The sequence below is a fragment of the Rhamphochromis sp. 'chilingali' genome (genome assembly GCF_963969265.1).
Source record: "Rhamphochromis sp. 'chilingali' genome assembly, chromosome: 17".
Classification (NCBI taxonomy): domain Eukaryota; kingdom Metazoa; phylum Chordata; class Actinopteri; order Cichliformes; family Cichlidae; genus Rhamphochromis; species Rhamphochromis sp. 'chilingali'.
This window is the reverse complement of record NC_137944.1, coordinates 4,882,085-4,896,243: the sequence shown is the minus strand read 5'-3', so window position 1 is coordinate 4,896,243 and position 14,159 is coordinate 4,882,085. Positions and strand designations below refer to the sequence as shown.

At 41.8% G+C, this 14,159-nt stretch overlaps 1 protein-coding gene across 4 annotated transcripts; it reads left to right on the top strand.

Annotated features, from left to right (window-relative positions):
- The first annotated feature begins 1,888 nt into the window (after nt 1-1,888).
- nrsn1l (neurensin 1-like) lies at nt 1,889-13,910 on the top strand. Of its 4 annotated transcripts, none has more exons than XM_080863527.1 (4): nt 1,889-1,987; nt 7,012-7,087; nt 8,001-8,153; nt 10,884-13,910. In XM_080863527.1, exons 2-4 carry the CDS (start codon nt 7,028-7,030, stop codon nt 11,295-11,297), a joined length of 627 nt encoding a protein of 208 aa, XP_080719653.1. In that variant the 5' UTR covers nt 1,889-1,987; nt 7,012-7,027; the 3' UTR covers nt 11,298-13,910. The 4 variants fall into 4 exon arrangements, with proteins under 4 accessions (XP_080719653.1, XP_080719651.1, XP_080719654.1 ...); XM_080863525.1 differs by lacking the exon at nt 1,889-1,987 and adding an exon at nt 2,016-2,163; XM_080863528.1 differs by lacking the exon at nt 1,889-1,987 and adding an exon at nt 2,080-2,149.
- Nucleotides 13,911-14,159: the final 249 nt, after the last annotated feature.

Genomic DNA, 14,159 nt, shown 5'->3' with positions numbered 1-14,159 from the left:
AGCGATATAAAACACATGCCATCTGCAAATCAAGAACCAAACACCCTATGAGTGCAATAGTTGTAAGTATACAGTGGGCTTTGTGAAACCTTTAATTTTATGAAAACATTACTTTCAGCTACCTTCTTATTCACAATGGGGTTGTAACCCCAAGCAGGCAGCTCCACATGTTTGATTTGTTACATTTTTTACACCAGATACTGTTTGTGACAAAACCTGGTCCCAGAATAAAACCGGGAATCTTCCACTTATTAAGCACATGTGTAAACCACTACATACACAATGGAGGCATTAACTTGAAATTGTATGAACGGTACGAAATCCAACCAACCATCTTTGATTGGAGGCACTTGGCTAAAAATAAATTAAATAAAATATGACAGTAAGAGCCATTAAATTTACATTTAAAGAGCGCCATAAGAGCCAGTCCTATGACTAATAAAATAAAATTAATCACTGAGCTACGTTTACAGGAAACACAACAAATTTACTTACAACCATACATGTACTATCTATATTATTCTGTAGATTATGTACAAATACGTACACATGTGACATACAGGTAAAGTGCTTGCAATGTACCCATCTCAACAATGTACACATGTAACGTGCATGTAATATACATGTAATCCCTGTAACATTTACCATGTAATCCCTATAACATACACATATAATGTATATGTAATGCACACACAAGGTACAGATCATTTAAACAATGTACCCATAAAATGTACATGTACCCTACACATGTCTAAACTTGTAAATGTAACATACATATAATGGATATGTATAAAGTGTGTAATGTGTAAGGTACACATAATATTGTCATTGATTTTGAGATCAGCTGATCACAGTGTACACCTTTAAAGCATCATCAGCCAGCGATTCTTCCTGTATTGACCAATCTGAAACCAATATTCATATAAAATGTCCTCTCAGTTCTTCTCTACCTCCTGACCACACTATGCTCATTGCTCATGCTCGCTGACTCATGCTCATTCATGTTCATTTCAAAAGTGCTGAATGGAGTTTAGGTGAATCAAATTCTTCTACACCAAAAAGGCTGAGCTTTTTTCTTTTCTTTTCTTTAACATATTATGTCACAATTGAATTGCTATGTTGAAACGGATAAACACAGAATGCCGTGTGGAAAACATTTCTTTACTCAAAGGCAGTTTGGGGAGGACAGAGGGTCAAGATGAGGTCAGTCAAGAAAAGTTTGAAGCAATCCTAAAGCACCTGCGGCAAAAAGCCCTTCAGACTAAACAAACGTCAAAAGGATAACATCTAGACAGGTGCAAAATGAGCCGGGGGGGTTCAGACAGCTCATCCCAGCTGAACTGATAACAGTCCTTAACTTCCACTATGAGAATGGGAAGAATTATATAGGGGTCTTAATCTGGCTTTCTCTCTTCAGGCAGGTAGTGAATCTGTGGCACCCAGACAAGTTCAGAGAGGATCATGTTTAATCTTTCGCTGTATATGTAGGCATACTGTGTTTTCTTTTTCAAACAAGGAGTTCCTTTTCATACTAAAAAAATTATAAAGGGATAAAATATTTCTTTCAGTAAATTTTACTGATTTTTTGGATTAAATTCCGCATGATTTGATGATTTATTTATTTATTTATGTGAAGAAAGTTAAAGGTCAGCAGTCACTCATACTTTAAAGATGAAATCGTGTTATCTGGTTAAAACATGTGATTCATTGTGAGGACAGATGTTTCCATATTTTCATAAGACAAAACAGCGGAGTAAATACTCAACATCTTTCCCAAAAATGAGAGATCGTAGATTAGCACATGTCGTATTTAATTAAGTTTCCACGTTTTTCTCTCTCCCCCCCCCCCCCCCCCCCCCCCCCCCCATCCTCACGCATGCTCAGTGTCTATCTTCGGCTGATTCACAGCAGCAGCAGCGTTGGAGATCCAGCGGTCCGACAGCACATGGATCCCCAGTGAGAACCTAGAGCTCTCCGGCCAGGAGGGGTAAGACTGCGTCCTTCATTGCTTGTAAAGTCGGTTACAGCAAAAGAAGGAGGCTGTGAGGAAAGAGAAAGATCACCGTAGCTGAAGTGCGATGGCGAAAAAGTGTGAAATGGACTGAGAGGCTCCATGGCCGCGATGACTCACTGGTGTTCAGTGCCGGCGGTTAGTTTGCGTCTGTGAGTTGAAATGACCGTTTAGAAGAAAATGTCGGCAGTGAGATTGAGGGCGACCTTTTTTCTTTTCCCGTTTCAATGTGAGCATTCAATGAATTTGAAATCATATTTCCTGCATCGGTGTACTCCAGTAAATAGCCTGTTGCATTCTTTTTAGCATTATAAGAAACGGTCAGATAAAAAGTGTGTTTTTTTTTTTTTTTTTTACTTGTCTGGAAAGCTGAGACAAGCTTACTAGCACCATGGACAGCTCCTTGTTTTAACGACCCTTTTGATTATGTAGGCCATACTATTAAAATCAACAATAACAACAACAACAACAACAACAGTAGTAAGAACAGTAAGCAAGGTCAATAGTGTTCAATTCTGATTTTAACAATAAGTGTTTAGTTGGGTTAAACCAGGCTGCTGGTTTACTGGTGGTTACAAGGGTATTTAAAAGTAGAATGGGAGGCAGAGCCTTCAGCTTTCAGGCCCCTCTTTAGTGGAACCAGCCCCCAGTTTGGTTTTGGACAGACACCCTCTCTACTTTTAAGATGAAGCTTAAATGTCTTTTTTGATAAAGCTTATAGTTAGGGCTGGAATCTGCCTTAGTTATGCTGCAGTAGGCCTGGGCTGCCGGGGGCTTCCCATGATGCACTGAGTATTTCTTCTTCACCTTTTTTCACTTTTCTCTCGCTGTCATTGCTATTCTCTGGCTCCCTTCCACTGTCTTCCACCCCTCACCTCCAACTGTTCACAGCAGATGGCCGCCCCTCCCTGAGCCTCAGGTTTCCTCCTGTTAAAAGGGAGGGTTTTTTTCTTCCCACTGCCCCCAAGCACATGCTCATAGGTGTTTAAGTGATTGTTTGGTGTTTTCTTTCTACTATTGTATTTATATATTTTATATAAATAAAGCTGAATTGAATTGAATCTTAGAACTTATAATGAAGAATATCAGTGGACTTCCACGTACGTAGAGGACTGCTTTGTCAGTTTTTGTTAAAAAGTTTTCATTGAGCCTTAGGTCTCAGTCAGACAGCACTAGAGACCAGTCAGTGAATGTTACACCCCGGCCTAGGCAACCGGGGTGCAACGTAGAAAAATAAAGATAAAGAAAGTAAAACCACGAAGGCTCTCCACCAAAATCCCAAAACAAAAATATCCCATAACGAAAGTATTTACAACAGACTATTTATTTATAACAAAACACCAAACTATTTACAACGGGGGAGATCGCGACCATGACACACTGAAACACAGGGTTTAAATACATAGAGGGAGCAATCAGGGAATGGACAACAGGAGGGAAACACAGCTGGGGCAAATCAGAACTGACGAGACAAGAAAGCGTAAACTGAAAACACTGAGATAAGACAGACTTTCAAAGTAAAGCAGGGAACACATTACAGTCACGCCTAAAACAAAACACTGACAACACCGAATCGTAACAGTTCCCCCCACCCAAAAATCAAACATTTAACACCAAGTGAAAAGTTTGATCCAGACAGATGAAGCCGATGAAGGCTGGAGCGGTCCCACTGACCCTCCAGCAGACGACGAAGGCTGGAGCAGTCCCACGGACCCTCCAGCGAAGGCGGATGAAGGCTGGAGCGGTCCCACGGACCCTCCAGCGACGACAAAGGCTGGGGCGGTCCCACGGACCCTCCCCTCAGCGAAGGCAGACGAAGCTGATGAAGGCTGGAGCGGTCCCACTGACCCTCCAGCAGACGACGAAGGCTGGAGCGGTCCCTCGGACCCTCCAGCAGAAGCGGATGAAGGCTGGAGCGGTCACTTGGACGCTCCAGCGAAGGCGGATGAGCAGCTCACCAGCTGCACACATGGACACGCAGCCCGCCAGCTGCACACACGGACACGCAGCCCACCAGCTGCACACACGGACACGCAGCCCACCAGCTGCAGAAGGCTGGAGCGGTCCCTCGGATCCTCCAGCGAAGGCGGACGAAGGCTGAAGCGGTCCCTCCAACGGACCCTCCAGCGAAGACGGACGAAGGCTGATGAAGGCTGGAGCGGTCCCACTGACCCTCCAGCAGACGACGAAGGCTGGAGCGGTCCCTCGGACCCTCCAGCGGAGACGGACGGCTAAAGCGAAGGCAGATGAAACTGATGAAGGCTGGAGCGGTCCCACTGACCCTCCAGCAGACGACGAAGGCTGGAGCGGTCCCTCGGACCCTCCAGCGAAGGCGGATGAAGGCTGGAGTGGTCCCACGGACCCTCCAGCGAAGGCGAATGAAGGCTGGAGCGGTCCCACGGACCCTCCAGCAGACGACAAAGGCTGGGGCGGTCCCCGGACCCCCCAGCGAAGGCAATCCCGGACGAGCCCCCATATGTTACACCCCGGCCTAGGCAACCGGGGTGCAACGTAGAAAAATAAAGATAAAGAAAGTAAAACCACGAAGGCTCTCCACCAAAATCCCAAAACAAAAATATCCCATAACGAAAGTATTTACAACAGACTATTTATTTATAACAAAACACCAAACTATTTACAACGGGGGAGATCGCGACCATGACACACTGAAACACAGGGTTTAAATACATAGAGGGAGCAATCAGGGAATGGACAACAGGAGGGAAACACAGCTGGGGCAAATCAGAACTGACGAGACAAGAAAGCGTAAACTGAAAACACTGAGATAAGACAGACTTTCAAAGTAAAGCAGGGAACACATTACAGTCACGCCTAAAACAAAACACTGACAACACCGAATCGTAACAGTGAATCCCTGACAACTGCTCTGGGGAAAAATGTCTATTTCCCAACACGTTGCTGAAGGTTTAGTCACAAATAGGGTGATGAACCAAAAACCTCCTTGTGAGTGCTTTTATCACATTGCTGCACTTGCCTGTAGTGTTTATGGAAAATGGCCACTTGTCTCCAAACACTCGCTGATTAACCACCAAGTGGTACTGAAACTTGAAAAATGCAACAAAAACCGGAGAGCCTTCAAAGTAAAAGTTGGGCCTTAGAACTGAAACTACTATGTTTTAAAAGCCCTGCACATACCATTAACCACCACAACGAGACAATCCTTTAACTCTGCTTTCAGTGTCTAGTTTTAGTTTAGCCCTTTAGCTTTATTCATTGAGGACCATCTCGGGGATGCCCTCTTCTCCACCTCTGGCTTTATTATAGGCAATTTCAGCACAGTGGGATTAATCAGAAGTGGCTCCCGTAGCTCTGACCTTACTAGTGCTTCAAAGTGTTCCTATTTAAAATTACTAGAGTATCAGTGTTTTAAAATTTAATTAACCAAAACGAACAAACAGTAAACTTTGAGTTATTGTGTTATGAGTGGCTTTTTTTTTTATCTTAAAGCATAGCTGAATTATTGAGCAGTGGTGAATGAACTACTGAGCTCCCTTACATAAATAAAAACACCATTAGCACTGTCCTGCAATCAAAATTTTGCTAATGTAAAATTAAACTTCCCAGTATTCCAAATGTAGATAAAATTTTTTAAATATAAGCGCTCCAATTTTATACACTTGTTTATCATTAGATTTTTAATACTGCATCAAGTCAGACATGGTATTTTATAGCATTATAATTAATATTGCAACACGAAAAAGTGGGATAATAATAAATAACCAGTAACTATAGTTGTTATGTGAGTATATTATGAGATAAAAGTATGCCCTTGTATACAGCCCCACAATGTTTCTGTTTCAATGTTTCTATGCATACACCATGTATATAGTTTACTCACATATATGTATACATATATATTGCTTTTTTCCCATTTCTATATTGTTTCCTTTACTTTTGCACCTTTGTGGTCCACCTACTCAGTTTCGCTGTGCAAGAAACTGCACAATGACAATAAAAGCTCAAAAGTCTAAAGATGCTGCCACAAATGTGAAGGTTAGTAAATGTAATTGGTTTGTAATCACTGCTCTGCAGACACATTTAAAAGTAAAGGTGGAAATAAAAATATGTATTTGTTATTTTCTGAATTTGTGTTTTAGGGGGCTCATACGTCTAACTATCTCAACTTTACAATCAATTAAGGGTAATGTTCCAGTGAAAGATAAAACAGGGTATCAAACCATAGAAATAGACCCTTGGCTGGCAAAGTCTTCCCTTATTGAATTGTTTACTTGAAAGAAAATGTAGGCAAATGCTTTGCAAAACCCTTTTTCTCAGTGCTTTACATAGGATAAGATAAAAACATGCTGCGCATCATGTTCAGCTCCAGCATGCTTTCTTTGTGTCTTAGTTTTATTTTTATCATATCAACTTACAGCTATAAAGACACCAAACAGAGATGTGGTATATTGGATCACTTTTGTTAGTAACTCATTATTTTCAGCTTAAGCAGCAAAGGAAGGTAATAATGTAACGTTACCTGAACAGGAAGTTCTTTCCGTCATTTGGTCATTTCAAATTTAGTCATCAGGATTGATACTGCAGTCGGATTAGACCGCTGCTGTGCTACAGACTGAGTTCTGGCGTTTGTGCACAGCTCAGGGAAACAGTTTGAAGAATGAAATAAATCAACCCAACAGCCTTAGGAGAATAACAACAGAGGGACATGAATACAGTGTACACGCACTTGCATATGTGTGACTCATCCGTGGGTGGTGATAGAGTCACCTCAGGGCCGCGGTGGCCGTCAATCGTTCACATGCGGCAACAATAACTGGGGCAACCTGAAAACACGGGTGAAGGATTTATGACGAGTCTCTGCAGGGAGGGAAGGTTTTTATTGCAGGGAATCCATATTCAGCAGATAAACAATGTCTGTGTTCACAGCCAGGCAGCTGATATGTACACAAATCAGTCTGTTCAGAAGTACGGCTGGCTGTGTATCACCATTCTTATCGTATGAATTTCTATCTTTATTGTAGGTGTACAAGGAGAGAGATGGCTCTGTGCTCCGAGGCCTGTGCTTCTGGCTCAGGAGGAGAATCCTCCGGCAGTGAGGTGAGCTGCGCTAACACCGGTGATCATTCTGATCTGATTACAGCTGAAGTAGTGATTTTGGAGTTAGGCAGATGACAGGAAGCTCTCATAAAGAAAATGTTTGCGTGAAAGTCAGTGTAACAATAACAAAGTTGTAGCAAAAATAGTCTGAACATACCTGCTAATTACTTTGGCACTGTGACTGATGGATTGATAACTATATCTTGGAAACTAAGATAAATTAAAATATATACCAAACAAGTTGGCTCTACTCTGAGCCCATCACAGATGGCCGAACTTCTCACCCTATCTCTAAGGGAGAGGCCAGCCACCCTTCGGAGGAAGCTCATTTCTGCCGCTTGTATCCGCGATCTCATTCTTTCGGTCACTACCCACAGCTGGTGACCATAGGTGAGGGTAGGGTTGCAGATCGACCGGTAAATAACCTTAGAGATAAAGTGAGGAGTGGCCCTCTCTTTACCACGACGGACCAGTACAGCGTCCACATCACTGTAGCTGCAGCACCGATCCGTCTGTCAATCTCCCGCTTCCTTCTCCCGTCACTTGTGAACAAGACCCCAAGATACTTAAACTCTTCCACTTGGGGCAAGAGCTCGTCCCTGACCCGGAGTGGGCACTCCACCCTTTTCCGACTGAGGACCATGGCCTCAGATTTGGAGGTGCTGATTCTCATTCCCACCGCTTCACACTCGGCCGCGAACCGTTCCAGTGCAAGCTGGAGGCCATCACCTGATGAAGCCAACAGAACCACATCATCTGTGAAAAGCAGAGATCAGATGCTGAGACCAACTAAGCGAAAGCCTTCCGCCACTTGGCTATGCCTAGAAATTCTGTCCATAAAAATTACGATGATTCATGTGTTTATTTCAAATGTGATTTTTTTTCTCTCGTTTTGGTCACAACTTCCTTCCAGGCAGGTTCAAGCTGTCTTCGTTTTGGGGTTCGTTCCTATCTGCACCACTTCTATGAAGAGTGCTCCTCCTCCATGTGGGAGAGAGACCCGGAGGATCGGGGGTTCGTCCAGAGCCAGAGGTCAGCCCTGTGGTGGAACTCAGCAGTCTGGAAGGTAAAGCTACTGTTCTCTGTACATACCATGACATGGTTTTCAAATGTTTCCTGTGGCACAATAAAGTGCTACATTTCCTCTTTTACTGTGTTTCTGGTACTAAAATTTTAATTCCAAAAATAATATTGATAATATTAACTTGACCTCGGATCATTATATGACTCACAGCTGCATCAAATAATTCAGGGGATGAATTCTTTTATGAGGCTTACGGTGTAAAAAAAAATTAGATGTGGTCCTTTCACAGCTAAATCCATGAAAAGTTAAAATCAATATACATTTTTACTTCATTGGCTTTTCAGTCGAATTGACTTTTGAGTTCTTCCACATAAAACTGGACAGCCCTCGTCTTCACACATTGATGCCCTTGTCACTGTCAGCCCCGTGGTGCCCTGAGGAGTGAATGTGTCACCTCTGTGACACATGGTGCCTCTTACTGGCAGTTTGCAGCTGCCAGCAGTGAGCTTCACTGGTGTAATAACTCTGCAAAGTATCTATATTGTTTATATTTATATATTTAGGTATAATTACAGAAATTAAACCATCATTACATATTTTCACAACTGTGGCCAAATGCTATGTACATGGGCACTTTATTTCTGCAATACTAGTTAGTTTCTCGTATAAACTGATGCTTTAGATCACAGGTGTCAAACTCCAGTCCTCGATGGCTGGTGTCCTGATACTTTTCCATGTGTCCCTGCTGCAACACACCTAAATATATTTACTAGGTCATTAGCACGACTCTATAGAACTTGACTGCATGCTGAGGTGGTAATTCAGCTATTTGATTCATGTTACAGCAGCTCGTGAGTGAATGAACATGGTGCAATAAAAGTATTTTTAGAAGTACATTTTTCCAAACTCTTACATTTACGTACATTTATTTAAATTTACTTAAGTAGGGTTAGGGGTTACCAGGGACACATTTAAAAGTTTCAGGACACCGGCCCTCAAGGACTGGAGTTTGACACCCCTGCTTTATATCCTTCAATAACATTTCTGCTGGGCTAAGGTCATTGGTTTGACTCCTTCCTTTAAAAGCAAATGATTTATATATCATTTATTTTTTTTTATTCAGGTATCAGATAAATGTCTGGACATTTTTAATTACAACATGCTAGTAAACTTCATAAAACTGATTGTTCCATTGATAACAAGCTGTCAGACTTAGCATAATGAGCCCAAATCATGACACTACCTCCACCATAGATGGTTTCATAGATGATATAAGGTTGTCATGTTGTAATCGTGTGTTTTCTAATCTCTTGAGCCTTCCTATTTAATCCCGGAGGTTCTATTTTGGTCTGACGTGTCCCATAAAATATTTTTTCCAACAGCCTTCTGGCTTCTCCAGGTGACCTGTAGTATTATTGTTGAATGTGATTCTGATGTTGGACTGATAAAAATGATTAGCTAGTGTTTAAAAAGGCCTTTTGCTGTTTAGCTGTTACCCTGGGCTCCTTTGTGACTTTCAGTTGATCTTGATCTTGCTGGTTCGTATACATACAGGGAAAAACCCAACAATCTTATGACCCCCTTTGGCAACAGTGGGAAGGAAAAACTCCCTTTTAACAGGAAGAAACCTCCGGCAGAACCAGGCTCAGGGAGGTGTGGGGCCATCTGATTGCTCGGTTGAGTCCAAAGTCTCCATCTATTAAAATCGATTAAAATTTGGCATACGTCCACAAGGGTCTTCAAGGTCAACGTAATAATTTCAAAAACTAACAAAAAATTTGATGCTTACAAATTTGGTGTGTTTTGTCAAAATATAGAAAGTACTGTATTATTGTTTCAAATATCATATTTGACCTCTGACCTTTCCTTCAAGGTCAGTAGGTCGATCTGAAGGTCAAAAAGATAATAATGATATCTACTATTTAAAATTATGTCTCTTACTGCCATTGTTTGTATGGCCGACATATAGACTTATAGGGGGTGATATATGAGGATTCCTAGTATCATGACACATTGGACCTCCGATGTCACTTTTTTCTTTCATATTCACCCCAAAATGTGTTACATCTTTAAAGAAAGTATTGTCAAGAGAACGAGAATGAGCTGGCTATGTACTTAGAAATCAACTGTAGAATCATTATCTGATAAGCCGAAGCCGATGTCCATTTATTTATCTATTATTTTTCTTCATTACCTACTCCTACATAATGTTTGTGTAATTAAAGCATTCATCCATCATGCTGTCCTTTTCTAATTTTTAGTGCACTGCAAACATGTTAAAGCACAAAGGAAAGAAAGCACAATACTATTCCCTTAAAAGTAAATGTTGCCCAGAGAGTAAGCTGCCTTGGCAGAGGTTTGTGCTCTCAGGGTTGTATAATTTTGCATCATTTTCCCAAATACACGAATGGCCAAATATTATACTTTTTTAATCATTGTTTTTCTTCTACTTTGAGGTGAAATTCTGCTGATGTTTCAGGTTGAAAATGCAGAAACTTCTCTCTGCGACTTTACTCATATAATGTAGTGCATACAGTGCATTTTTAAGCTTCATGATGAACAGCAGTCATGTGCTGGTATTTGTAAAGCAGCGGGATTCCAGGTCAGCACGTGTGGCAATTGGGATTTTTCTGCATTACAAACAACAAAATGACCTTTCTTAACAAGTAGTGAAGAGCACTGAGCAAACAGGGCCACCTATACAAAAATTAAATAGCCATATCTGCAAAAATGACCACCTCAGCTTCCTTTCTTTACCCTGTCTACCCTTAGGTGTCCTTGGCCCTGGGTGTCCTCATCTTGACTGCAGGTATTGCCACACTGTCGGTCGGCTACTCCACTCCTCCCAAAATCGAGTCGTTCGGAGAGGGAGATCTGTTCTTCGTGGACACGCAGGCCATCAGCTTTAACAAGGGGCTGCATTTCAGCGCCGCAGCCGGGATTGGGCTCTCCTGCCTCGGCTCTGCCCTGGCTGCAATGGGGGTTGTTGTTTGGATCCTCCCCAAGGCCAACTTGAAAGAGAGGCTGTCCCACAGACCAGGGGGAGTGGAAGGGAGAAGAGAGTGTGGGTCAAAGTGGAGGGGCTTTAAGGATGTTAGGGATGTGGTCACTAAGCCACCTGGTTCAGAGGAGGGGAAGGTGCCCTTTACTTTGTCGAAGGTGGAAAATGTGCAGCCCGCTTCTTAAAAAAGATCACGACTGAGCTATAAGGCTTTTGTTCTAGTCCTGGGGTCTTTTTTTTTTTTGCATGGTCTTAACTTCTTGTCTTACCTCTGTCAAAGGAAATGTGTTATTTCAACATGCAGATTGTTCAGATGGAGGCTGTTTTGTCACCTCAGTATTACAGTTAGACCCCTGCAGTTTGATTGGATTGGACTGGATTGGATTGACTAGCCTCTCTGTAGTTCTAGGGATGTGATTTTGTTTACAAGCACCAGTCAAGAAAACCCACATATATTATGATTTAGTGAAAAAAACACATAAATAAATACATTAGAGGATGTTAAAAAACTTAAAAAAAAAACCTCAGATTTACATTACACATATAAAACCTACATTTGTTGTTTGTTTTTTTAAAGATACATAGCAATGATCTGAAATGGCAAGAAGAGCCAAATCCTCTCCCCTCCCCCGCAGCAAGGAGCGAAGCCTTGCATGAAGCATGAAGAGAGTTTTGAGGGTCTGGACAGACTGGCCTTTTCCCTCCGAGTGGCTCTAATCTTACAAATATGTCATTCAACTCGATGCCAACAGTGTTTTGGGAACATTTAACACTCTTTTCCAACCGTCTTTTGTTATCTGCACCGAGGCTGCCAAACCAACAAATCATTGTTTATTTAGAGCTGATGAATAAAACATTTTCAATCAGCTTCATGATTGGGCTTTTTGCACATGAAATCATTCAGTGTCATTTTGTTGTTCAGAGTGATGCCCAGGTACCTGTAATGGCTCACTATCTAGGTGTAGCTGTGGATTCGATGAAAGTGGGTGCAGAGACAGAAAGATTTCAGAGAAAGCTCCTCTTTTGTTTCTGAGTGAGTATATGTCATCGCACAAACTGACAAAATTATCTGAAGCTGGACCACGGTTCACTTCATGGTTTGAAAGAGGCTGATAATCACCAACGATACCAACGCTGGTGTTGTTGCTGGATCGATACTAGAACGATAGGACCGATAATGTGTTTGTGTTGCACAGCACTGCAAAGAACCTCAGTCCAAACGTTAATAGTCATTGCAAAAATAACAAAGTGAATAAAACACACCCATGTGGTGATCCTGTTGAACTGTAGACATGATAAAAGATGGATGTCCGTACCGTGACTTCATCAAGCCTCCAGATTAGCACTTTTGGCATCTTGGTGTTTTCAAACTGGATGCGCCCACTGATTGATAGCTCTGACCACGAAACTGTACGCTTACAAGCCATTAGCCAATACTTCATAACATTTTCTGAAACTTAAAATGACCATAATTTACTAAATGAACTTGCTCTTTTCAATATGCCTAAAAAAACAAGTGATTGAACCAGTAAGCTCACAGCTATCACCTCCTTGTAGTGAAAAGACTGCAGGTTCAAGGCCCATCCAGCACTGACTATGTCCATCTTTCGGGTTGTCATCAGGGCTTCAGACAAGGTGTCATCAGACCTCATTTTCAGTAACCCAACATATAGTACATTTGCAGTATTTCAGAAAGCCTGTGTGTTTAATATGAGACTGGATGCTGTCAAAAAATGAAAAGAAGTCATAAGCATGAACATAAGTGTGTCTTCTTGACCACCGACCAGATCCAGAAATGTGGTGTGGCATCTACTGCCTCCATCTTTACTTCTCTTTGTTTAATATGTTGAAAAGCTTTCAGAGAAGATAAGCTGTAGAGGTATTTTTAGGCCCCAAGACTTGAACCATAAGGCACGTAGTTATCGTAAACACCTCGTAGTGCAGCATAGAGACATAGCTGTTGACCGGGTAGACTGTGTTTGTCCACTAGCATTAAGAAAATACACTCAGTTCTTAGAAATGTATGTTTTTATTCCTCCTATTTCATGTTGTTTTTGCCTTGTGTTTTGTATTTTTTTTAAATAGCGGTACTGGCTTTCAAAGTACTTAGTGATGCTGGTGATGATGTTGTGTGAACCGCACGTGAATCCTGGCTCTCCGCTCATAAAGAGAATCATTAACAATTATGTACCTGCAGCTACACACATCTACACATACGCTCAGCCTGCTGTGTTGAACACAGTCACACGCACTCTCACTCTCACCCACACACCCACACGCACAGACGCACAGTAATTTGTGCTCCATTGACAGTATCACCTCCCTTCTCCACACTGTAATCTGGCTGCGTAATTGCCTGCAATCTGTGTCTCCAGGCAACAGTTGGGCTTCAAGTGCTCTATTTTGAACTCCGAACAAAGACCCTTTTCTGATTGGTCCCTCACGTCCCCTCTCGTTATTTTTACTCCAATCAGATTTTGTGTTTACAGGCGGACACAGTAGCAGCGAGTGAGTGATGAAGGGCTGAGGTGAGAGGAATTTGCACTGGCACCTTAGAAGCCCCCTGTCTGATTAGGTCCTCAAATTTCAGAAAAATAGACTACAACCTAGAAAAAAAAGTATTTAAAAAAAAAGAGCAACCCCGATGTCCTGATATAATGGGAGTAATTTCACTGAGTGTTTCTATTGCTGTTTCATTGTTTTGTTGTGTTACTGGTTATGGTGAAGATAATGGAGTAAAATGGGGTTTCGTGTCACTGGTGCAAAGAAAATCACCAAAATAAACTTGTGATCTGCAATTTTTAAAGTGTTTGGATCCATTTAATAAATCTGTGCCACAACGACACGTATGCAAAGCTATCTTTAAACTGGAATAATTCATATTTTCTTGTCTCTCTGTTATGTCCGACTGTATTACAGCAGTTAAACCATTTATGCTTAAACCCAATATTCACTTGTTGTATGTGTATGCTTGGAAGCAGGCATAGAGATATGACCTAAGTGGTTTCTATGGAGCTTGTAACGATAGAGGAAATGTGTCCACTGTG

Coding starts and splice junctions, on each gene's coding strand:
- nrsn1l (XM_080863525.1), top strand. CDS start 2,114: ATGGCCGCGATGACTCACTGGTGTTCAGTGCCGGCGGTTAGTTTGCGT. Junction 2,164..7,011: donor CCGGCGGTTAGTTTGCGTCT/GTGAGTTGAAAT, acceptor TCTTTATTGTAG/GTGTACAAGGAGAGAGATGG. Junction 7,088..8,000: donor GAGAATCCTCCGGCAGTGAG/GTGAGCTGCGCT, acceptor ACTTCCTTCCAG/GCAGGTTCAAGCTGTCTTCG.